Source organism: Electrophorus electricus, chromosome 7 (assembly GCF_041902795.1).
Source record: "Electrophorus electricus isolate QZ-2024a chromosome 7, ASM4190279v1, whole genome shotgun sequence".
Classification (NCBI taxonomy): domain Eukaryota; kingdom Metazoa; phylum Chordata; class Actinopteri; order Gymnotiformes; family Gymnotidae; genus Electrophorus; species Electrophorus electricus.
Genome location: NC_137503.1, coordinates 11,913,896 through 11,938,108, shown reverse-complemented (window position 1 = coordinate 11,938,108; position 24,213 = coordinate 11,913,896). Strand labels below are relative to the sequence as shown.

The 24,213-nt window shown below is 37.6% G+C and overlaps 4 protein-coding genes across 14 annotated transcripts in view; 3 read left to right on the top strand and 1 right to left on the bottom strand.

Moving 5' to 3' along the window:
• Nucleotides 1-9,998, top strand: part of cfap20dc (CFAP20 domain containing) — a 58,519-nt gene extending 48,521 nt beyond the window's left edge. For 4 of the 9 annotated variants that reach the window (XM_027010969.3, XM_081717076.1, XM_081717079.1 and 1 more), the window contains 7 exons: nucleotides 409-579; nucleotides 3,838-3,909; nucleotides 4,562-4,623; nucleotides 5,962-6,035; nucleotides 6,314-7,355; nucleotides 7,462-7,540; nucleotides 7,619-9,998. In XM_027010969.3, the coding sequence (XP_026866770.3) occupies nucleotides 409-579; nucleotides 3,838-3,909; nucleotides 4,562-4,623; nucleotides 5,962-6,035; nucleotides 6,314-6,426 (492 nt within the window). In that variant the 3' untranslated portion in view covers nucleotides 6,427-7,355; nucleotides 7,462-7,540; nucleotides 7,619-9,998. Of the gene's footprint in view, nucleotides 1-408; nucleotides 580-3,837; nucleotides 3,910-4,561; nucleotides 4,624-5,361; nucleotides 5,578-5,961; nucleotides 6,041-6,313; nucleotides 7,356-7,461; nucleotides 7,541-7,618 lie in introns of those variants that run through there. The other 5 variants (XM_081717077.1, XM_081717078.1, XM_027010965.3 and 2 more) reach the window with 5 other exon arrangements.
• Nucleotides 9,999-10,129: 131 nt separating this feature from the next.
• On the top strand, nucleotides 10,130-13,635 carry si:dkeyp-67f1.2 (protein FAM3D). Its single transcript, XM_081717082.1, has 9 exons — nucleotides 10,130-10,336; nucleotides 10,464-10,550; nucleotides 10,646-10,693; nucleotides 11,910-12,033; nucleotides 12,130-12,188; nucleotides 12,364-12,414; nucleotides 12,526-12,601; nucleotides 12,771-12,897; nucleotides 13,284-13,635. Exons 1-9 carry the CDS (start codon nucleotides 10,276-10,278, stop codon nucleotides 13,368-13,370), a joined length of 720 nt encoding a protein of 239 aa, XP_081573208.1. The 5' UTR covers nucleotides 10,130-10,275; the 3' UTR covers nucleotides 13,371-13,635.
• A 430-nt stretch (nucleotides 13,636-14,065) lies between these two features.
• The window catches only part of LOC113577978 (uncharacterized), a 15,612-nt gene continuing 5,464 nt past the window's right edge, over nucleotides 14,066-24,213 (top strand). For 2 of the 3 annotated variants that reach the window (XR_014124657.1, XM_081718285.1), the window contains exons 1-3: nucleotides 14,066-14,167; nucleotides 14,592-14,725; nucleotides 19,541-19,676. Coding sequence is in view for 2 of the 3 variants with exons in the window: in XM_081718285.1 (XP_081574411.1) it covers nucleotides 14,150-14,167; nucleotides 14,592-14,725; nucleotides 19,541-19,676 (288 nt within the window). In the remaining variant the exon portion in view is untranslated. Of the gene's footprint in view, nucleotides 14,168-14,591; nucleotides 14,726-19,540; nucleotides 19,677-20,105; nucleotides 20,240-24,213 lie in introns of those variants that run through there. The other variant, XM_081718284.1, reaches the window with a different exon arrangement.
• The window catches only part of camk1a (calcium/calmodulin-dependent protein kinase Ia), a 23,298-nt gene continuing 19,416 nt past the window's right edge, over nucleotides 20,332-24,213 (bottom strand). The window contains exon 12 of the mRNA XM_027010974.3: nucleotides 20,332-23,091. Within this exon, the coding sequence (XP_026866775.1) occupies nucleotides 23,000-23,091 (92 nt within the window). The 3' untranslated portion in view covers nucleotides 20,332-22,999. The remainder of the gene's footprint in view (nucleotides 23,092-24,213) is intronic.

Below are 24,213 nucleotides of genomic sequence, written 5' to 3'. Positions count from 1 at the left end.
ATTGTTCAGATTTCTTTAGCACAATGTCCTGGTGATCATTTTTGTTTCGTACACTGTTGGGTGTTTCCTATGTCAAACACTTTCATACTTAAAACCACATTTAAAGCAGCATTCCTGTTCAGTGAGCAAAGTGATGAATCAACCCAACATTCTCAATGTACTAATCAGTTGATATCAATACAGCCAGTACAGGTCTGTAATTTGTCTTTGACCAGCTCTTTGCCTAAGCGGATCTCTAGGCAGTGGGCAAGTGCTCCTGCCGATGTCTTTGCTCTAATGAAGTGCCAATTAGCCTTCAGTGTCTGATGGATTGGTTTCTAATTAGTTGTAGCCTGCAACACATGACTGCCTGTGCACTTGGTTGGAGGGCGGTGTTGGGAGAGTAATGAAGCCACTTGGCTTCTGCAGGTGAGGGAGAGCACAAGGCGTTCGCCTGCAGGCTCCTGCCGGCATGATTTGTGCGGGACACCGGAGCATGAGGAGGATGTGGAAGAGGAGCTGCAGATGCTGGCCAGTCTGAGGAGACAGCAGGAAGAGGAGGAGGGTGGTACAGGCGAGTCAGGTCTTAGCGCATCACAGGTATGAGAAATATGCTGCCGGGGATACAGTACAACACCTGTGCAAAGTGACACAAAATATACTGGATACCTGACAGTATTGTAATTGCAGTATACTGTGTTCGGTTCTGAGAAAAACATTTATGAACCCTTTGGAATTATCTGGATTGCTTAATGAATGGCTGCTAAATCTGATCAGATCATGTGTTTTAGATCAGAATAAAGAAAAAATAGTTATTTAGCAATAAACACAACATTTTGCATTGCTGTATCTTTACTGAATACATAATGTAAACATTGAAAGTCACTGGAGGAAAAGTATTTGGACCTATAGAACAGGGGGACCTGGAGATGCACCAGGTGTGTTAGATGAGGGTTGGAATTAAAACTCTACAGGGTGATGGATCTCAAGGACTCGAGTTAAAATTCAGCCCCCATGCTCTATGATAATGACATCTTGAAAATATTGTAATTGGAGTCAGGTGTTCCAATTAGTTCAATTGTGGATTTATTCTGTTCTGTCATATAAAATCTGCTTTCTAACAGGATTCTCTTATATTATGTGCAGTAAATACAATATGGCCTAATCAAAGGAGAAGAAAGGTTATTGAAGCTCATAAGACTGGAAAGGGTTGAAAACAGAATTTAGAAAAACATTAGTCCATAGTCAGGTAGATTCAGAATGGTTACTACTCTCTGTATGTGACCATACAAATATTTATGCAAGGCCAGTCATATAATTCTTAAACAAGTGACAAAGAACCCAGTTGCTGCATCTTAGGACCTCTTGATAAATCTCTGTTCATATAAAAAGACAATGAATGAGAAACGAGATGGGAGGTTACCAAAGAGGAACTCGCTGCTTTCTGGGGAAAACAAAATGCATCTGCCCACGTTATGTTTGCCAAAGAAAACCTGTATGTCCACAGCATCACTGAAACAATGTTCTGTGGACAGATGAGGTTTGTGGTAATTGTACATGGAGTATGTTTTGGGGGAAAAACCAAACACTGCATAGCCACACGCAAGTGAAAAGCTTGCTAGAGGGAATATAATGATACTGGACTGTTTGCTGCTTCAGGGACTGGACAACATGCAGTCTTTAAGGGATCAATGAATTGCATTGAGTTATATTAGGATATCTGCAGTATCCAACATAACATGGCCCTTTGGGCCAGTAGTTCAGAGTTTTACTGGTCCCATTTAATATTTTTTACTGGATTGGGGTGAAAAAATAATTTTTTCCATAAAAGTGTTAATTTATTAATCGTATATACATTGTATACGTTGAGGTCTGTTCTTGTTGCAGGAAGCCCTATGCGCAATGCATCCCAGTACTCGGGAGGGGAGGCGGGGTTAAGACTGACATTACCGGTTTTGATTTTCACTTACAAACATCTATTATGTTTTGGAAGTTGAGGCTCCAATACCTTGCTAAACTAATCTAGGTTACCGTTTCGATGGCGCTGTCTATCGATAATTCCATGACACAGAGCGAGCCGCACGTCTCAAAACCATACACTTTGGACACGCATTTTCATCTCGGTGAGAGAGCATAAAGCCCAACATTGTCTCCTGAAGTTCTGTGCTTACAATTAAGCCATTAAGGCAGACTATTTGCTTAGCCTGACGAGGCTAAGGGTGCGTCCCAATTACGTACTATTAACACTATAAACACTAGTTGAGTATGTAGAGTATGTTTGAGTATGTAGCTAGTATAGTTAAAAATATTAAGGTTGACAACACCCGAAAACCCTCATTGCATAGAACTAGTCGGACGGACACTATTGACCCATAATGTGATACAAAACGGAAAAGGGGGTACCTACTCACGTCTGGAAAACTTTGAAAAAAATGGCGGACAATGACGCAGGTTTAGCAGCGATGGTGGCAGAAGAACAAATGCTTAAATGTAACTACAACTTTTAGTTTTTTTTTTTTTTTTACATAAGTAAACTAAAATATATATGTATAAAAATGGTTACTATGTAATAAGAAAGCTGTTGGAAACAGTTAAGCTGTGTAATTTAACTAGCCACGGTAGGCACCTAGCTCAGTGTTTGGCCTTTGTAAACAAACTTACTAACCTATATATATTTGTAAATGAGGCAGAATGACGCGTAACTACGTTGAATGTAACTGTCACAGCGTGCAATGACGCATGTTGGCATAGCAACACTTCATCACTTCCTGTTACTATGAAACGAAGTAATATGTTAATATTTGGGTTTGGCAGTTTAGTACACATACTATTAAGATCTGTATAAAGTATATACCTTATAGTATTACTGTGTAGTACATAATTGGGACACACCCCAAGTTACTACATTTAGTTCGCATTTGCCTTCAAATTTCCGTGAATTCCATAATTTTTGAGAAACTAAATTCAGACAGTTGGCGTGGCAGGTGAACTGACTTCTGACTTTGGGTGCAAACACTGTCGATGGCCAAAACTGACTCAAACTGGCCATTGATTGACCAGTCAATTTTTTTACTGGCCTCAAACCCTGGTCTGTGAGCTAAAACTGAAAATCTAGGTCATTGAACTGGGTAATTCAAAATATTGTAAATGAAAGACGGAGAGGCTCAGCCAGTCAGTCATATTTTAGAAAGTCCTGACCTCAAAAATGCACTTGACCTGAAAGTGTGCTGTATAAAGCAGAATGGCCCAACTCTGGTCCTGGAGGGCTGGAGTCCAGCACATTTTGGTGATTTCCCTGCTCAAACACCAGGTTTTGAATGCAGATTAGGGCAGTAAAATCAGCCAACTCTGGACATCTTCGGGTGGAGTTAGGCACCCAAGCATGGAGGAAAAGGCCAAAATGCCTTGTAGCCACTGCCCGGGGCTTATCAGTACCTACAAAGATTGTTTTGTTGAGGTCATTGACAATGAAGCTTCTGTGTGTGTGTTTTTTTTTTGTTTGTTTTTTGTTTGTTTTTTTCATTAGCATTAATGGTTCACATTTTTTTCCATCAATGAATTCAATTGTTTAAATCAGTACAATAAAGCTTTGGCCATATAAAATGTGTGCTTTGTTCCTTAAATAAGATATTTATGATGACTTCTGTGAAGATATCATATTTGAGGATTTATTCATGCAGGAATCCAGACAATTCCAAAGAATTCACAAAATTTCTCATAGCTCTGTATGCAGCATGGGCAGCTCCACAATGTGTTTTGTTGTGGTTAACGGTGCAGGTTTCAAGAATAATACATGGTGGAAAAGGTTATTCAGCTTTAGATGGATGCTTTCTGTGTAATGTGTTTCCCCCCCCCCAGCTCCACCAGTGCAATGTCAGTCTGAGTATGAGCAGTGATGACACCTCTACATGGACCCAGTGTATCCCTCTAGTGAGTTGTCATCTGTACATCTGTACTTGGATGTGTCCACTGGAGTAAGCTATGTCTCACTGGTCAGCCTCATTAGGCTGGGCTGACTACATGACTTTTTGAAATCTTTCCATTGTTAGGCAAAAAGAAAACTTTCTAGCCTCAGAGCTGGGTGAAAATGTGCAAATCATAAAACCATGAGTATTATTTTCAAATGCTATTCAAGATACAGCCATAATCAATTTATTCATGGTCTACCAGCTGGTATAATTGATTAGACTAAGGTTAAACAAATAGCGAAGCACAGTGGTATTTTTCAGATTTTACTAGCCAAGCATATTGGCTGTCAAGAAACGCATTGTAGTTGTTTAAGCTGATGGTCATTAGTAGTTCTGTTAGCAGAGTAGCAATACTGCCATCATCAGGCAAATGGGCATGACATATTTGATAATTTTATCACAGATAGATAGATATATATTTAAAATCTCACACACGTTTTGCAGAGTAGCAGAAATCAAAATGAATGCTACCATTATTTGCACCATACATATATAGGCAGCTTCTTATCAAACTAGATGTAAAACATCTGAATTAGCCATATGGGCATCAGACCAGACATAACAATCATCTATAATTTACCCTAGCTTTAAAGAGATGTCTCTGTGGTCAACAGGTAGCTCAACAGGGCCAGTACTACCAGAAAGAGATGAATCCTCTCCAGCACTCTAACCCTAGGTAAGAGGCATGCTCATTATACTGACCTGCTCAAGGGAGAAAACAACATATGATTTCAGCAAGTATATGATACAAATAGCACCTTGAGCTTCCTATTCAGCCATCTTCTATGGTTTCCCAGCAAGATCAAAAGATTACTTGGTGTCCTGGTTGATAATTCTAAAGCAAACTTCAGTGGTTACTTCAAGGGCTTCTTTTTTTTAATCTCTTATCTTGAAGTTTCTCCATGTCAAAATTAAGCTCCAGAACATTTAAACATTTGAGCACTGTAGAAATATCAGGATGGTAACCTCTGACATGCAGTAGTGACTGCGAGCATGATGAACCTCATTTGATTGCCAGAATCATAACAGGGCTAAATAGCAGATTTCTGGCATAGGGCTTCATAGGTATGGAGTATCTGACTGTGACATAAAAATGCCCTTAATCCTCAGGAATACAAAACCTCATATTCTGGCTCCACCATGCACATAAAGTTCATTAACTTCATAACACTTAAAAAGAATTAACATCTAACACATCCTATACCATACAGCTATATTTCTCTACACAATCTTTACACAATAAGAGGAATGTGCACCGGCTAGGTGATTAATTAGGCGCAGCTGTCAGGGCAGGTGATTATCCACTTGTTTCTGGTGCTGCCACACATGTCAAAGGCTTACACGTCACCTAGCTGTCACCACTGCAGGGTTGCTCCCTGGGAGGTCATCCTTCTCTCTCTTTCCATCTCACCAGGGAGCCTGCCAGTCAGCACCACATGGTGCATCTGAAAACCTCTGATGTAAATGAGGGAGAGAGAAAACAGTGAAGAAAGGAGGGAACCCATGCACATAAGAAGACAAACTACAAAAAAAGTTTAAACTTTAATGAGATCATGCTTGCGAACTAAGACCCTTTCTTCAGTTGTGCCATCTCCACCAACTTCAGTTGCTATCAGTCCCCATATAAACAGTAATCCACCTATTGTCATCCTAGTTTTCTATTTAATCAGCCTGACATTTTTCAAGAGATTACTGTGCAAAACAGGTGTACTAACAGGCTAAAAATACCCAGCTCTGTTAGCTTAGCAACTGTGAGAATACATGCTGGCAGAGGCATTCAGATTTTGCATACTCTTGTTATTAATAAATCATTTGAAAGTGTAGATTGCGTTAGCACCATGTCATTTTAGAGTGTCTGGTTTGTGTGAAGAGGATGTTTAATATTGGTTTTATTTTAATTTAAAATGGATATCAACCATTTTCCACCTTATTATGAAATGGTTCCACAGAGTTTTGGAAACATTTATTGGAGTACTTTGCCTAGAATATGACTTTTTTTTTTTTCCCCTTACAGGGAATGGATGGACATCCTTAGCCCTCCAATAATTCATCCCAGACAGCAGCTGACAGACAGAGCAGGGGATCACAGTAAGGTGTCCACCATGTATTGTTACATCAATACTTATACACCCAGGCCTAGGTTCTGGATCTAGTGTGGTTGATGTATATCAGATCTTAAAGGACTCCACAAGATTTCACTGAAGTGGACAGAGATGATTGTTTGTCACAGGGCAACTACTGAAATTTCTTTAACGAGGACTTCACCTTGAAAAATAGGCTATTGTAGCAGAACTTATTTAACTGGTTAGAACACACAAAGTTTGATGAATAGCTTCTGAGATGTGCTTTTGCTTTGTGTTTCACAGGGTCTATGGCACAGGAGAACCACAGGGAGGATGAGTTTCTCAGCCTGCACTATGATCCCTGTCTCAACTGCTACTTTGATCCTCAGACTGGGAAGTACTATGAGCTGATTTAAGAATCTGACATGCATTAAGAAAGTACCTTATTTCAAATATACTGTGGCAGTGGACAGAGAAAGAAGCCTTTATTTCAGATTATTTGAGCTCTTTCAGTTTCAAGCATTTTGCGATTGATGTATTTGAGGAATTTATTAAATATAAATTTCAATTTTGATTGAGAGCATGTATAAATAAAAATAGCAATCATTATTATATTACTTGTTTTAAAAATATAAATATGATTATATATAAATAAATATTTGGTCTATTTTAAAGGTTCTTGTTAACTTTAATTTTATATTTTATTTATAATTAATGACAGTAAGTCAAAGCCAGCACAGTATTTGCTTTTATTCTTTACGCATAGGCATATACATTGAGCAAATTATTAGAACACTTCAGCTTTACAAAGTACTGTCCAAATATTTTAGTCAGTTGCAATTTGCAATCCACCGCTGCTTAGAACGCTATTTGCTGTGCGTTTACATGCTTCATTCGCCAAAAGTTCGACCAATTGGCCAATGAGAGGAACAATTAGTTTTTACGTAACTTCACCAGGAAGTAAACAACAATGGCTATAGTGTTTAGTCATAAGATAGACTACACAAAGAAACTCCTTTTTATAGTTATCTATATTATGCTTAGAGAATCATCTATTACGTTGTCTTCGGCTAAACTTGAAGATATTCAATTTAAACGCTTGAGTTTTCGAAGTGTTTCCCAACCTATGACTACACTTCCTCAGGTCAGTAACAGCCGTTTTCGATGATAGCACTGACAATGGATCACCTTGTATGCAACCAAATATTAAGGTTAGGCTAATGTCGCTCTTTAAAAATGTCTAGGTAAGACTACACCCCGGGGTGGTCGCGTCGGTGGTGATCGTTACAATAGCTGCGATAGTGGCTGCTGCTTTTATCATTCGCAAATATTGTTTCCCTCAAAGGTAAGGGAAGTTGACTTCTGCTGCATGTTGGTACTTTAGCTAGCTAGCTACAGTTGAAGAAGGATTAACGTGCGTCTAAAGATAAACTAATAGAAATTGTTTACAGTGATGCCACGTATAGATACTCTGTTCTGAGGCAGATGGAAGAGCAGAACGCCGCCAGAGTAGAAGACGGTTCTGACGAGGTCAGAGTTTGTAATCTCATGATAAGACTGGAAATTAAGAGAAAAATGGTGATTATTAATTATATTTTTTTCTCTCAGGATCTTTTGGGATGAATCCAACGACATGGGATTTTTATGGCTCACAAGGTCACTCTTGTAATTTAGTAAATGCTTTTCAGTCTACCCTCCAAACGTTTTAATATCAAATTGGATAGGCTTAACTGTTTTGGAAATTAAAGGCCTCATGATTTTTGTGATTATTTCTTGTGGACTGTCGAGGCAAATTGCCCCCAAAATCTCAGATAAAGTGAGCTATAGACAGAGTTCCTCTTCAGTAGCACAATAATTAAATGTGCCTTTTGTACACCTTGAGGCATGACGTGATTTCCAAGAAACCTTATACTAAAGAGTGAGTTTTCTCTCTTTTATTTGTTAGTCTCTCTGTGTGTGGGTGATGCATGATTTCTTTCCCCTTGCACCAGTGACACAAAGCACCAAATTATGTAATCCAGTAATTTCCTTTAGAGTTGTGTTCTTAAACTGCCTGTAGTCAGTCTTCACATTTCGTTTAGTTTTGTTTCAACTTGAACATGTGTTAAATGTCTGCTTTGATCATTTTTCCTTTTCCAATTTGTCAATGACTTGAATAAGCATTGTTGACTTATAACATTAGTGTCTGGTTCTGTGTTATGATGTAATTATACTTCACTTGAAACTTGTGCTTTAACCCTTTGATGTACAATATGGGTCAAAAGTAACTCCACGTGAGTGTGTGTTTTATTTTCTGTATCTTTTCAATAAATTAATTTCATCTTTCAGGATTCCACATTACCCAGTTAGCTTGTTTTTGATCATTTTTTTAATCACTCCGTGGGTCAAATATTCCTTATATGTATTCACTATAGAATTTAATAGGAACTTTTGATATTTGTCAATGTTTGCAGTTCAGATCATCTTCATTGCAGACAACTATTCACCTGTGACACATTTAACAACTCAACAAGGGTACCATTACACATTTGATGCCTGTGAATCTTTTTACAATTGTTTTAGCTAAGAAAATAATGGCTTATCTTGTGAAAGATAATTGCCTGTATTGTTTGAACATTAGGTAGGTTAAGGTTACAATGACTTTGACACAAATTTGTAGTGAGTGGGAGAGAAATATGTCCAATTCTATTAACTAGCTAGCTGTTGACCTTCACCAAAAGCTGCTAGGTTTAAGCCCAAATTTGATGGGTTTTGAGGATCGTGGCCATGTCATCATACGATCCATGGGACAGTTTAGTAATAGCTTCAGTACGGAATTGAGTATGTTGTAAAGTCACAAAACTTTGCATGTTGGCTCAGCAAAGGGGCCAAAAGATGTATACAAATGCTACCCCCTTAGGTAGATGGGATCAGGAAGTAGGTAGATGGGAGGTCCTAGAAATGTGGGACCTGTACAGCAGCACTCAGTTTGACCTCTTGAACTGTATTCTAATGTTCTTTTGATCATGACTTTTTTAGGTGTTTAGATAAGATATTAGCAAAGTGGGCCGCACATTACTGAAGCATTCGAAAACTACATCCCACCTAGGTGGTCGGCACTCTGATACCTCATTTGTGGGCCTCCCTCTACTAAGGTTAGTGCCATGAGAGTCATAGGGTTACTAAAATTAGGGAGACTAGGGTTAGGGCCATAGGTTTCTGAGAGTTAGGATCACTAGGGTTACTAGGGACATTAGTGTCACTAGGATTAGGGTCACAAGGGTTAGGATTACTAAAGTTAGACTCATTCAGACTACTAGGGTCAGAATACTTAGGGTCATTAGGATCTATAGTTTTATTTTCTTTTATTCTGTTGCATTCACCACAGCTCACTGCTGTTTCACTACACATCAATATCAGTGTTATCAGTGATACGCATATGTGTGACAAAGTAACTGTGACATTTAATATTTGAAATATATGGTTATTTGGGCAAAATTACTGCTAAAATATTAAATATTATAGTATGCCTTTTATTTTTTAATCATACTTGCTTACATGAGTCATTTTTAAGTGCGTAAACCTGATGATGTACAGAAACCTTTTTTTTTTTTTTCCCATGAAGCAAGAAGGATTAAAACAATGATTTGTTGTTACAGACATGAGAACTTGGAATATTAAATGATGAATTGATTTCAAAATAGCAAAGAAATATGCATGTATGAAATATACAAAAGGAATATGGGTTATGTTTGACCAAGGTTGTGCAATAGAAGGGGTTTGCATAGCTTGATTAACGAAGGGTTGAACTGGTTCTTTGTCTCCTGTTTTATATCACAAGGCTTTATGATGTCAGAGAATGTGAATAAAATTGATCCTCTTGTGTTTTGTTGGATGATGTGTTAATAAATCAGACTTCTTTTTGTCAGCCACACTGAAGGACTTAAGTATTTGGAAATAATTTCTGTTGAAATCTCACTACACAAAAATAAAGAATAAATTTACACGTTCACATGGTTTGTGCCTCATTTGGCTGGTATAAGTATGAAATTTAGTAATGATTACTACTGTAATAAAAAAAAATGTTTACATTGTAGAAAACATTGATAAGATAGGTGGGTGGGCATGAAGCAGTTTGTCTGGACAGGAAAACTTGTTTAAGTGTGTGTTTAAGTTCAGGGTGTATAACTTTTGAACTACATCCTGGATGGGGTTTTGTTCACAGCAGTAAATCAAGCAACAGGACATCAGCAGTTTGTTTCTGTTCATAGTCCATCTATAGAAAAATGTCAGTTAAAAAGCAGCATTCAATGCAGAGTGAAGAATCAAGCATGATGAGATTGCAAGGTAAGAAACCTAATCCCTCTGAACATATTTGGTTAAATTGGTTAATCTCTTTTTGCACATGTCTAATTAAACGTTTTTGGTAATAAAAGTGTGCTTTCTGAAGTGAGCTTGCCTGATGTGTTTTCAGGTATTGCCTTTGCTTTTACATTTGTGTTCACAATACTCCTACTCTGGTTGTTTGTCAATCAGAAATATCTTCAGGAGGGTGCAAAATGTTCGTATATCACATTCACTTAAGAGTTTGTTTGCTTGTATGATTACTGAACTCTGTTCAGACGTACTGTTTTCTAAATGTATCTCCTTATTCAGATGAGGTGCAAAGCAGAGAAATTCATAGATCAGACTGTATTTTTCCAGGTGAGTATGACCTTTTGTCATGGAGCTGTTTCTTGAATTTATGTCAAATGTAGTTGTGGGCTTAAGTATATACTTATTAGGGTAAAAGGTGTGAAAGATCGTAATGGAATCATTTGTTCTTATTATTATAGTTCCATCATAGGAGTTTGTCCTATTCACACCCTTTTTATTTTGTGCAATGATGGGGTATGGTCCCAAGAAACCTTTACACCAATGTTGGATTCTGTCCCTCAAATCATCCACCACCACCATCAGAATAAATTTGAACCTACATTTCAAGTCATAAATCTGGAACTGATCATCATAATCTTTGGTATTTCCTGTAATTCTTTAAGTAGATCAATACTGCAGTGGACATTTTTATTTGAACTAAAAATGTCAGTTTTAAGATCATCCTATATTTTTTGTGAATCTTAAATATATTATGACCACATCATGTTCAGACAATGCAGTTTAAAAGTTATCAGTAATTTGGAGTTTCAGAAATCTTTGAAATACAGTAAGAATATCTGAAACAAATCTTAAAAAGAAGGGAAAAATTATGACAGTGCATTTCTGTATTTATACTGAATTTTGTAAGTTAATTTGGAATCATGCCAAAAGAACAAACTACAATCATTGCATCATTAGAACAAAGGGGTAAAATAGTCAAAAATGGCAAAACACCGAAAAATGTTTTGACTACTAAGTCTGATTAGCATGAGATCAAAAGACATAATAATTTAAAAGTTTTGTGTCATTTAATCTCTGAGTCTCATTAACTGCAGAATGCTTGTAAATCCTCAACTGTTTGCCCAAAGAAGAAAAGTTTGATATACTTCCTTATTGGCACATGTCCTAATATATCCTAAAGTAATCATTACAGTCATGCACACCAACAACTCTCATAAAACGCAATTAACTTTCGGAAAGGAATATAAAAGGACATGTCATCATATTGCCATTGCAGTGTTTGGTTTCACGATATAATAGTGCTTGGCCGCATAATTGTTAATTGTGATATTCTTAGGCTTCCTTTTAATATGTAGTTAAGGTAAGTGCATATTTGAAAGGAGAGAGAGAGAGCGAGAGAATGTGTTTGTGAGTGTATATGTATTATTATTTTTATATTATTTTATAATTATTTTATAATTATATTATTTGATATTATTTTATAATATGTATTATTATTTTATGCTCACTAACATCTCAGTATGCTCATTGTCATTATGTTCAGGTCTGTTTGAGTCTCACTCAGGTTGCTGTCAGCATAAAGTCTGCCCTGCAGACCACTATGCTTTCTTACTGCGCAGTGGGGCAGCAAATGTGGTGGGGCCAAAGATATGCTTTGACAACAAGATGTATGTATTGGCACTTGGTGCATTACCCATTTGTAAAATAGATTTATGCATTATTTGCTAGTTATTCATGTTTATTGACTGTTTCATTTTCCATAGTATCATGGGAGGATCACAGAATAATGTCGGATGGGGTCTAAACATTGTGTTACTAAAGGGTAAGATTATTTTAAAAAAAGAAAAATGCTTAATTTTGAGTTTCACTCTGCTAAAAGGTACATAACTCTTTATTTTGTGTATATATATATATATATATATATATATATATATATATATATATATATATAAGCAGTTACTCAGAGGTTATGGGATTGTATTTCCTGATTTACATAGGTGAAACCGGTGAGCTATTGAGATGTAACTACTTTAATAGGTATTCCAGGGGTAAGTCTGTTGTGTGTTGTATGTGCCTATGAGTTTTTATAAACAAAATATTAAAAAATACAATTTTCTGTCTACACCATAATTCTCCACCATATTTCTCAACATTTGCAGGATTACTTAACTTTCTAAAGATGGTACAAGCAGGAAATATAATTTTAGTGGCATCATATGAAGATCCTACAGTATTGTGAGTAAAGAAAAATAAATTACACCTACAAAGAAAATTATTCCATTCATGCAGTCTAGAACAACAGAATGAATTATTCCACAAGAGACAGTGTTAAAGAGGTGTTATATAGATTTATTTTCAATAGGAATGTCATGGGACTTATGTGGACCTGCTTTGTTTCCTGCAGGTTGACTGATGAGATCCGGGAGATCTTTGCTGGGATGGGAAGCACCATGATCCGCTCAGTCAAGTATAGGGACAGCTGGGTGTTTGCAGGGGCAGCTGGAATGAATAAGCAGAGCCTATTTGAAAAGGTTTGAACCTTTACTGATAAAATATTTGACACAACCTATATAATTTAAGAGATAATTATATAGCCATTCTGTGAATTCCAGTGCTGTTAGACACTGGCTCATATGCCAGTGACTACAATGTAGGAACGAGGATGAACTGTGAATGTGGTAAAGTTCATGTTAAATTAATATCCTATTTTGTACATTGTTTATATTGTAGGAGGCATCTTTGGGAGATGTTTACCAATTCTTTAATAACAACTACACAAATGTAATTTACAGATCCGACTTTGCAATAACATTGTCTCATGTTTTTAACAAATGTTCACAAATGGGAAGTGATAGTAATGTTTGTTTTAAAGTTTCTCTGGAAAGTCTGATGTTTTCCTTTTTCTTTCCTTGTGTAGCTCATTACAAATGATGAGAAGACTAATGCTTATGGAGCCTGGCCAGAGATGGGGGAGGTGGGAGGCTGCTTTCCCAGAAAGATCTGACCAACACCAAATGAGTGTGCTGAACCAGCCAGCCGGTGGGCAGGAAAACATTAAGAATACCAAACATGGGATGTTAACGCTTTGAAGTTTCAAAAACTTTGTGGAGTGTTCACGTGGCTGTATGGATATGATGGCCACATATTCTCCCCAATTTGTAACCTGTGTTCTAATACTTGCAAAGAACTGTTACAGTTTGAGTATATAGAATATAGAATAAAGTTTATATGAAATGTCCACCGGGTTTCAGAAATAAACAAAAACTTGCTCTCACAGTTAGGTCCTGATATTCCTTTCTTCTTTATTATTATATTCTTAGAGCAGTGTTTTGAATATCACCATTTCATTTTTACTTTGTTTAGTGGATCTTGCATTTATCTCTCTCCCTCTCACCATCCATCTGTCTATCCATCTGTCTATCCATCTGTCTATCCATCTGTCTATCTATCTGTCCGTCCGTCCGTCCGTCCGTCCGTCCGTCCGTCCGTCCGTCCCTCTCTGCCTGTCTCCCACCCCCCCCACTAGCCTTTTCTCCCTCTCTTCTCACTTTCTCTTCTTCCACTTTCTTACTTTTTTCTCAACTGTCCTTCTTTCTCATTGGCTTAAAGGCACAGTCGTGATACTGTGATTCAGTTTGAGTTCCTTTGGAGGGCGTATGAATGTGTGCACTGAGTTTGGTCAGTATGATGCCCACTTTCCTGTCAGCAATAACCGAAGGGAAGCCCCAATACACTGGATACATCCTACAGTGGTAACCAGTGAGGGGAGTGTGCCGCATTGGCATGACACATGGAAAGAAAGTAAGGATTTTTTTTTTCATTTATTCATAATGTGTGACACCTGTATTCTAAAACATTTAAAACCTTTCTTTACCCTTTAAATCAAGGTGAAAACATTACATTTACATTTACGGCATTTAGCAGACGCTCTTATCCAGAGCGACTTACAAAAGTGCTTTGTCATTTACTTATAGAATATATCCAAGTACAGTATAGTAGGTTAGAATTAAACATACCAGTGAACTAGAATACTGTAGAATACAGGGATGAATGCTGATACCTAGAAGTGCAAAATACATATGGTCTATCTTAAATAATGATAAGTGCTATAAACACTAAGTGCTAGAGTTTGTTAAAAAGCATAAATAGTGCCCTACAATAAGTATTAAATTAATCAGTCAATAAGGGAGCAGTGTCAGTTATCCTTTAAATATTCTACAAATAGATGGGTCTTCAGTCTGCGTTTGAAGACTGCAAGGGACTTTGCTGTCCGGACTGCAAGTGGGAGTTCATTCCACCATCCTGGAGCCAGGACAGAAAACGGTCTCGATGCTTGTCGTCCATGAGACCTGAAGCAAGGTATTTCAAGCCGAGCTGTACTTGAGGTTTGAAGTACTCGAGGTACAGGTCAGGCTTTGACCATTGACCTCATGTATGAAAGGGCTGGTCCATTTTTGGATTTGTAGGCAAGCATCAAGGTTTTAAATCTGATGCGTGCAGCTACAGGGAGCCAATGAAAGGAGCACAGCAGTGGACATCAGTGTCGACAATGTATTACCAAGTGGTAAAATAATGTTTAAGTTTACATTTAGTACAAATACAAGTACAAATGTACTTTCTGTGGAGGTCAGTGATATTATTGTAACCAGGCTTCTTGGAGCCTGAGTTTAATCATGCATGAAAATTCACTGGTGTTGCACAACATTGGGTTCATCCCTGCAGAAAACATTGACAAACTTTTACATTGTAAAAGTGTTTGTTTTACCTTAATGTATTTCTTTTTATCCAACAAGAAACAGTATGTCAGTTTATCTTTTTTGTTGGCTTAGACATGGAATTCTGCTGTCACCTTTGACTTACTTTGCTTTCAAATTTAGTTCAGAGACTATGACTTCTTCACAACAATAGCAGTTTAGTAAGCATACAGATTTTCAAAAGAAAATGGAGGAATTGTTTGTCTGGGTCGCTAATGAGATGGCTGGAAGCCAGGTATTTTCACAAGCATTGTAGGCCAATATGATTAACCCAGCATGATGTGTACACACCGTACCACGTGACTTGGGGGGGGGGGGGGGGGGGGGAGAGACACGTGACAGAAAGACCCGTGACAGAAAGACTGACTTCATTCATTGTAACTGATGAAGCAGCCTTTTCCCTGTCAATGCCTGGACAAACATTCTAGTGAACTAACCTGTTATGGATCAACTGTAAATAAGAAACCTATTGATATTATTTGACTTCATTACCTATGTGTATGGTTTTATAATAGCTGAAAATCATATTATGAAGTCTTTCTTAAAGCACATGGCAGACAGTTGGGTCTTGCAGACCATATTAGCAAAGACATCTCGTTGATCACTACCTAGCCCTCTAATAACAAACAAAATATTAATGTCCTATGAGAAATCTGTCCTCCTGTCACCAAGGAAACACGTCCTCTATGACCTAATGATAATCGTTCTGTAAACAAACCCAGTCCTGTGATTGGTTCAGCAGGATAAAACAATGACATCAAACCTATCCGAAATCTGAGAGCTTTGCAAGATCTCAAAAATAAACAGTTCACCCCTTTCCTAAAATGTTCTTCACAGAGAAAGTGCTGTGCTAAGTAAATAGTTTATGTAGAGGCCAATCATATCACTATGTCACATGAATGTGAAATAAAAAAACAATATGTTTTCCTGAGAATAAAATGTTTAAAACTGTTCAACTTTAAAATGATTCATATCATCACATCCATATATCACCATTATCTCAAATTGATCACAACGCCTTACACCGAGGTTTCTTCACTACCTAGCTCATATACAGTGGATCTATCAGCTAAGACAAAGACATGATGGACTGCCATTTATTATTAGCTATCTTTTGGCCTATTAAAAACAAAAAATCAAACACTTTGATTAGCTGATGGAGAATGGAATATTTCTAGAATAAAGCAATTGACACCACTTGCTGAATTCATGGCTAAACCAATGTGGTAAGCTTCTTTAGAAAACTAAGAAGCTTTCTGTCAACACATACAATTGAGAGAAATCCTCTGAATGTGGCCAAGAAGGGATTCTGGGAAAGCTGTAACAGTGATATCTCTGGGTGATCCTCAGTGGGGAAGGACATAGCAAGGTGCAGAAATGTTTTGCTTTATGCCTAATGTGTGAGTCTAGATGTGCCAACACACAGACAACAAGACCTCTCTAAATCAGCAGAGAAAAGTGAACAGAGTGCAGATATAGTTGGTCAAAAAGGGAGAACCCTTTGCAAACAATAGTTAGCTTAAAGGACCAAAGCATTTATATATACCCAAAACAAATGTCCAAACTATCTGCTTCTCTCTTTGCTACAATAGTAACTGACAACCCAAATGAACCCAGTTTAACAATAAAAATGATTCTTTTCTCTCCCACTTTCTGTTGAATGGTTCAAACAGCAGCACATCATCTCTCTCATTCCCTCTTCACATCTCTCTCTGTCTTTCTAGTTCTGCTGACAGAGCAGATTCATCCCAGTCTTGACACTAGCTGACTATGTAACTATGACACCAAAAACCATGCACTTTGTTCATTTACCTGTCTGCATGGTTCACTGGGTTCCCCAGCAACAGAAATGTACCAGATGCACCACTGCAAAACTGATGAATACGCTCATCACTGGCTATTATGCTGTAGCCCTGAGGGGTCTACAGCACAACCAAACAGAATGCTTGTGATAGCAGCACCGAGGTAAAGTCTAGTTAGAGTACAGAGGCTATGAACAGGTATGGTGGACATGTGTGGGGACCAACACACATGACAAAGCAATACATCGGCATAAATGGGGAAGAGAAACAGTGCCTAAATGATAAAGCTCTGCAGTATGACAGAGCAGCCATTGTGTGTGTGTGTTTGTGTGTGTGCCCATGAGACAAAGGTACACAGTACATTCCACGCTGAGCCATCCTCAACCTTTCAACTTATTCTTCTCTAAGGACATGGGTGAGTGCCAGAAAGACCTGACGTGGCATGAAAACACACACACACACACACACACACACACACACACACACACACACACACACACACACACACACACACACACACACACACACACACACACACACACACACAGTACCTCTCTTGTGCAAGTTTCCTCTTAGCATACAAAGCTGTCCACTTCGTCAACAGCTTTGGAAACTACTTTTGAAAATCTGGAACAGCTGAAGATGCATAACAATCAACACATTCATGATAAACAATTTCATGTTCATATATAAAATGTTAAAAGCTTTTTCAAATCCATTGGAAAGGTTGAGAAACAGGACATTGGAGGCAGGAAGAGCATCACTTTAACACTTTATATTTTCTCTTGATTGAAATCTGTCTCTGCATTTAATCATCATTTTTTATGGCTCTGCATCGTGGGTACTCTCTCTCTCTCTTTTTTTCTGGCTCTAGCAACCTACTTAAAGAGACGTTAGCATAGAAATAGGTTAGCCACACACAAGTCCCACCAATTTTAATTACCCATTGGTTCACTCGGGCCATCTCTTCACCCCACAGACATGCTCTGTACACCCCTGCTTCCACATGTTGCTGTTATGTTGTTTAGAATATTTGTGTGATATGGTGTCCATAGGCTGACCATAGTCATCAGCATCTACATTTGGGATATGCTAAACCTCTCATTGGGCCAGGTACCTCCTCTTAATTTAATTCTGCTGTTCATTTATTATTAATAATAATAATATTAATAATAAATGTATTAGAAACTATACTTTTGTAAGATATGAATCCAACTTTTTGGTCTTTTGATTGTCCAGGATATATTGTGTGGAGGTTGCAATTAAATTATCTTTCTCTCCCCACCCCATTTCCTTTAGATTCAGGTTCTGACTTGGGCTCTGTGGTGGGCTGTGATCAGAGGTGGGACAGGGAGGAGGATCTGGATCAGAACCAGCTGCTTGTAGAGCACACAGATGAGGGCTATTATGAGGAGTTAATTAGGCCAAAAAAATTGTTCAGTTCAGTGAAGGCCTCCAGGAATCACCAAGAGCTCCACCGTGAGCTCCTTATCACCTACAAATGGTGCAAAACTCAACCTTGATACATTGAAAAGTTGTTTTTTTGTTGAGTGGAAATTCAATTATGCACCTTGCACCAACTTTATTAGAGACATTTATTTATTGGAAACACCTTGTATATGTCCAGTTAGGGACCATCGCCCCTCATCTACAGTCCAGTTGGTGGAATTCTCCAGATCTTTATCAATCAGATTTTGACTATGGGACTGCTGTTGGCTGGAAGATTTGTATGGCATACCACTCTTAATCCACAATGGCGCTGATGTGTGAAAACACTGCTGAGCTTGGTTACACCGACTACCAAGCCACCATGTTATTGACACTGCTTTGTTGAGAATTGTCTATTACAATAGACAGTTGAAGTCAGTGATGAACAGGGTACAAGGTGGTTAATAAAGTATGCATGGTAACAAATGGTCTATTTGTTAGGTTTACCTAATAAAGAGGCCAGTACATGTAGGTGCTAGGTATTTTTAAATAAAGTGGGTGGAAAATGTATAACCTCCATGTTATGTGATGTTTTTAGATATTTTTAGTTATATTTTATATTTTATGATGTAGCCTAGAGAAGTCAGAAAAAACTAAACACTGAATGAAGACTATTTAGTAACATTGTTGAGTTTTATTTCTGTTCTGAAAAATATTGGGCCATTTTCAAAAGTGAACATTTTACTGCACAGCTGTCAAATTGTAAAAGTTGGCATATTCACCTTCTGTGCTCCTGCTAGAGCCAATCACTTTACCGAACAAGACCTGGGTCTCAGGAACTGAAACAGGTTGCTGAGGGTAGTTTATGTTGTCTGACCCATTATCCAGTATGATCTTATTATTTTCAGACCTAAATATTTGTAAATCTTTTATCAGAATCTGTCCTCAGTTTCTTTTTAAACAAAAAGATAATATACTCTATACGTCACTTATCTTTCCTAACCAGCAGATGGCGCTAACATAACTGCTTGAGAGAGTCCCTTCTTAGATATACTGATAATATGAAGTCCTCCCACTAGAAGGCACTGTTGAAACTGTCACAATCTCAAATGCGGTGTATTTATCTACATCTATGCTTGTGACTAATGAAGCAAGAGCATGTCTAAATGTGATGTTGGTGATTTTGTCAGAGGATTCGTGGTGGAGGAGAAGCCAGAGCTGCAGAAATTTCTAGACAAGAGAAACAAAGCTCAAGCTCTGAGACACGTGCAGGAGAAAGAGCTCCTCTGGACCAGGAACTGCAGTGGAGGCAACAGACCAGATAAGGTGAAACACCAGAACCTCTGAATGCTAATTTGGCTATGCTAGTGAGAAGTCCAAAGTTCTTCAGATCCTTTTTTTGTTGTTGTTTATTTATTAATTTTTTGTTTAACTTGGTTTAGTTTAGTCCAGTTTAGTTGAGTTCAGTTGACAACATAACTGTTTTGTGTGTGTGTGTGTGTGTGTGTGTGTGTGTGTGTGTGTGTGTGTGTCAGATGTGTCTCATAAATCGACTAGTTCTACTTATTACTGAGTAATCAAAATCAAACCCCCCTCCAAAGTCTTACTTTACATATCCTATGGGAAATGTCTGTGCATCCTTTCCAAATCCCAGTTCACCCAGTGAACATAAGCACTTGCCAATAAGATTCATAATGTATAGATGTAACTGAGATTCATCTTAACTTAAATCTTAGCATTGCTTTTACTTCCCAGCTAGAGAGAGGAATGGAAGAGATGAGAGAAAAGCAGAAGGTAGTGGCTGAGTTCATCAGAGTCAAGGAGAGTTTGAAGGGGACAGTGGTGCCAAACGCTTTGGAGAAGGAGCTATAGGCCTGGAGCTATAAGCGCTACCATCTTCCTCCATTACTGAAAATGTGGCTCTTCAGTTAGTAAGTGATGCTGGAGAAGCTATTGACAGGAGTTGTCTCTATCTGATCATCTGCAGACAGACCTGTATTTGTGCCTAATGATAGATGTAACTGGTGGAAATGGCATAACAGATCCTTGTTGAAAATACAGATGAAATTTTTACTTTGAAGTTGAACTTTAGGTTTAGTATGTTAAATGTGTTATTTAGGCTTGGTTAGACCTGTGTACCTGGACTGATACATGAGACTTCCTTTGTGGTTTGTGAGTCTACAATTATTCAATGTACAGGTAGAACAATCTGCTGACTTTTTGCATTTTTATTCAACATTTAATTTTACTGACATACACTGTGCTAATAAGCATATGATTACAATGGACTAACACATTCTAATGTTCATAAAATAACTGTTCTAATGTTCATCATTATATTCTCTAGTAAACAAACAATTTTTCTGTGCCTCTACTGTTTCACTGAGGCAGGTTATATTACCCTTTGTAGCTGTCCACAATAATACAATGCTCCAGTATTTAAATGGTATGTCATGGTATTTTAACATAAAATCCTCAACAGTTCTTGTTGTGCATGTGCATATAACTAAATGCATATACTCAGCTATATGCATTTAACCTGAAATTACCAGCCATAGTCTGGCTTTGCATAGCACTTTGATGTGGACTTTATTTGCAGTGTACATATTAAGCATACTGAACAAACAATGCATAGACAAGAGTGTTTATTTCAGAACCTGCTACAATATCCTTAAGGGTATTCATTAGCTCTTTGTTATTCCATTAATAACCCATGATGCATTGCATCCATATATGTTTAATTCAAAATGGGTTTTAGGAAAAGATATACAATTGTTCTTGTTTAACACATATATTTGTCTCTTTTTTTTCATGTGAAATTTCCAAGTGCCTCAGTTCTCACTTAAAACAATTAAATTTAGTATTCTGAAAAGGAAATAAATCAAATCATAGATAATTGACTAAAAGACTAGTCTGAGCTTAAATGTTCTGTCACTCATTGCTGAAATTCATTAGAGCCATATAAGTTAAAATCTATGTAGCATTTCCTGCTTCTCAGTGCTAATACTGTCCTGAGTCTTCCCTTCACATCAGCCTGTAGCTTTCTGTGCTATAGAAAGCATAACTGATTTATTCATTTGCTTGTTGTTCAGTTCTAATGAAAGATGCCATGTACTGCAACTACAGTTGTGCTACTTGGTTGAATCATATTTTTTTTTGCCATCATGAGTGCTAGACTATAAATTGTGTGCAAAGCCATATGAGGAATGTTAAAAATATGGGATTATCTAATGGCTGTTTTCGTAATCTTCCAAGTCAAATTAGTTTTGAAGTAAGAAAGGTTCACAAAATGGGATTATAAAATCAAAATGACCAAACATTGAGTTAATGTATCAAATTATTCTTAATATTTTAGTATCAATTCATATAACTAGAAGATATGTTTTGAGACCTTCAGTCTAGCAATGCGTACAAACAATAAATCTTATACTATGAAATAATAAAAATGACACTGGAATTGCATTTCACACAGTATTCAAATTCATGTAATGTGACCCACAGCTAGTACCAAAATAGCTGGTGTCTCCAACATCAAACACTTTCAGTCAGTTTTCTTATGTTAGCATAGTGGTAATAATAATATCTATATATTCATCATCGCTTATGTAAACAATTACAAGGTCATGCAAACATTAGACATTTTCTCAGAGGAGTACAGTATGCATTACATCCAATGACCCAAATCTGAGATTCCTGCCTAAACATCTCAAAGACAGAGCAAGCCCTAGACACACTTCTAAAGTCCAGCATGGATCTCTCCAACACTCAGATGAGGAGTTTCAGCACTTGACAAGACTTTGGGGTCTAAGGTTATCCATGCATGTCTTTCTATTTTAAGAGGTTTTGTCAGGAACCAAGATTAGACCTCTCCCTGGACTCAGATTTGTCAGAAGCCTTTGTTAGAAGTGAATTTTAATCCCTTTGGATCTAGAAATGAAATCATACTCTTTTGTACTTCACGTGCTGATATTGTGTGAAGATTTTGCCCTTGATCTCAGTTCGAGCCTTTGAGCTTTCTTTCACTCCCGTAGAACTGAAACCACAGTCTCTTTCACACGTGAAGAGGCTATAGCCCAAAACTGTGCACTACCAGCTGATGTTACAAGACCAGTCTGATGCAAAACACAGGCACAGGGATAAGGGCACTGCATAGACCTTACATCAAGTAAATACACCATAGATTAAGGCAAGGGAACTTTAAAATAAAGCTTAACAAAGACCACGTAAGTAAGGTTTCAACTTCAGTTTCTTAAGTCTTTTTTTACAGTCTGTGCTAATGAAGCCTGACTCTCTCTGATTTCTTACAAAAAAATGACTACTGTGTTACTAAAGCGCTTGTGCTCCAATCAGAGCACATACTTGGGGTCTAATATTTCTAACAGCTCTGAAAGACTCAAAGTTGAATGCAAGTATGGTACTCTTTGGTTGGGATACGGAACATAAAACAGTCAAAACCGAAAGTGGGTGTCATAACAGGATAATTTGTAACAAAGCACTCAGGTCAGCATGTTTAGAACCTTCTCCGATCCTCTCTTCCTCTTCTCACTCCACTTCTGCAAGCTCCCCCATGTAGACAGACTGGTGGTGGTAGGAGCATGTAATGGGTTGTGCTGGGTTTCACTGGTTTGTGTAGGCTACTGGGTCTCCTCTCAGATCCTACTTGTTGGTCGGCAGCAGTATGCACAGCTTCTGAGACTGTCTCGATCAGCGCTGCCACGGCGACCATCATCGCCTGGGGAGCCTAGTCAGAGACGCGAACAGCAGTGTGTTATGCATCTACATTACTGCTGCAAACATTGCTCTCTTCCAAGCCTTAGAAGTATCAACCAGTGAGTCAAGTTTCTGCAAAAGAATCCAAAAAGTATTACAGTTTCAGATGAAGCCAAGGATTTGGCCTTCTTGTTAAAACACCACATAGATACCACATGGAGGGATAGAACTTATTAATCAATTAATATGAGATGTGTGACCTTAATAAATGAATTCTCACTGATAATAGCTTAACTAATACATAATCAGTAATACATTATACAACATCATAATCACATTAAAGTAGCATTATATTTTGTGTAACCAGTATACTCTATAATCAAAAGTATATCTTGCAAAAGCCATATTATATTCTGTGTTTCTCAGTATATTCCATGTAATTAGTTATATGTTTAAGGCCTAGTCCTTTCTTTTTATAGTGTGTGACAATAAACCTCTGTGTAGTTCATTCTTGATACAAATGAATCATTATGGTGCAGCTCCAAAGCCAGCCCCCTCCCACCCCCGCTGTCCATGGCATAATGCCCCCTTGTTTAGTTAGAATAAGCAAAACACCTCAGGAGATGTGGCTCCACCATCTGAACAACATATAATAGGCACATATGGGGGCTGGTGTTAAATCTTTCTGGCTGCACTTGAGTTTCTTATGATGTACATCAACTTGATTTTTCTTCAACAATAAATTTGTGATCCACTTCAAGAATCACCATTTATTCATGCTGATTCACCAGTATTTGGAGGTTCAACTGAAATCACTCACTCGATTAAAGGAGGAAAGTTTTCCTTATGCTTTTTGCAGGGTTGGGGTGTTTAACATGGTGTTTAACATGAAACCTCTTTAGGGTGTTATCTTTGGTTTGCTATAGTGAGGTTAGAATTTGTCTCACATAGAGCCCAATCAAATCTGCAGGCCTACAATGTTCTATGAGCCTCCTCCTAAGTAAGGCAATTTTAGAATTTTAAAATTGTAAAAAATTGCTTGTGGATCTTTTATTATTGAACAGTCTTTTCAATTATGAGTCTTTTCAATTATGCCTTAGTGAAGGACTCTGATAGTTCTGAAGATAAAGTTTCTCCCTCTGAGGTCATAGCT

Coding starts and splice junctions, on each gene's coding strand:
- si:dkeyp-67f1.2 (XM_081717082.1), top strand. CDS start 10,276: ATGTCAGTTAAAAAGCAGCATTCAATGCAGAGTGAAGAATCAAGCATG. Junction 12,034..12,129: donor ATATGCTTTGACAACAAGAT/GTATGTATTGGC, acceptor CATTTTCCATAG/TATCATGGGAGGATCACAGA. Junction 12,415..12,525: donor CTTTAATAGGTATTCCAGGG/GTAAGTCTGTTG, acceptor CAACATTTGCAG/GATTACTTAACTTTCTAAAG.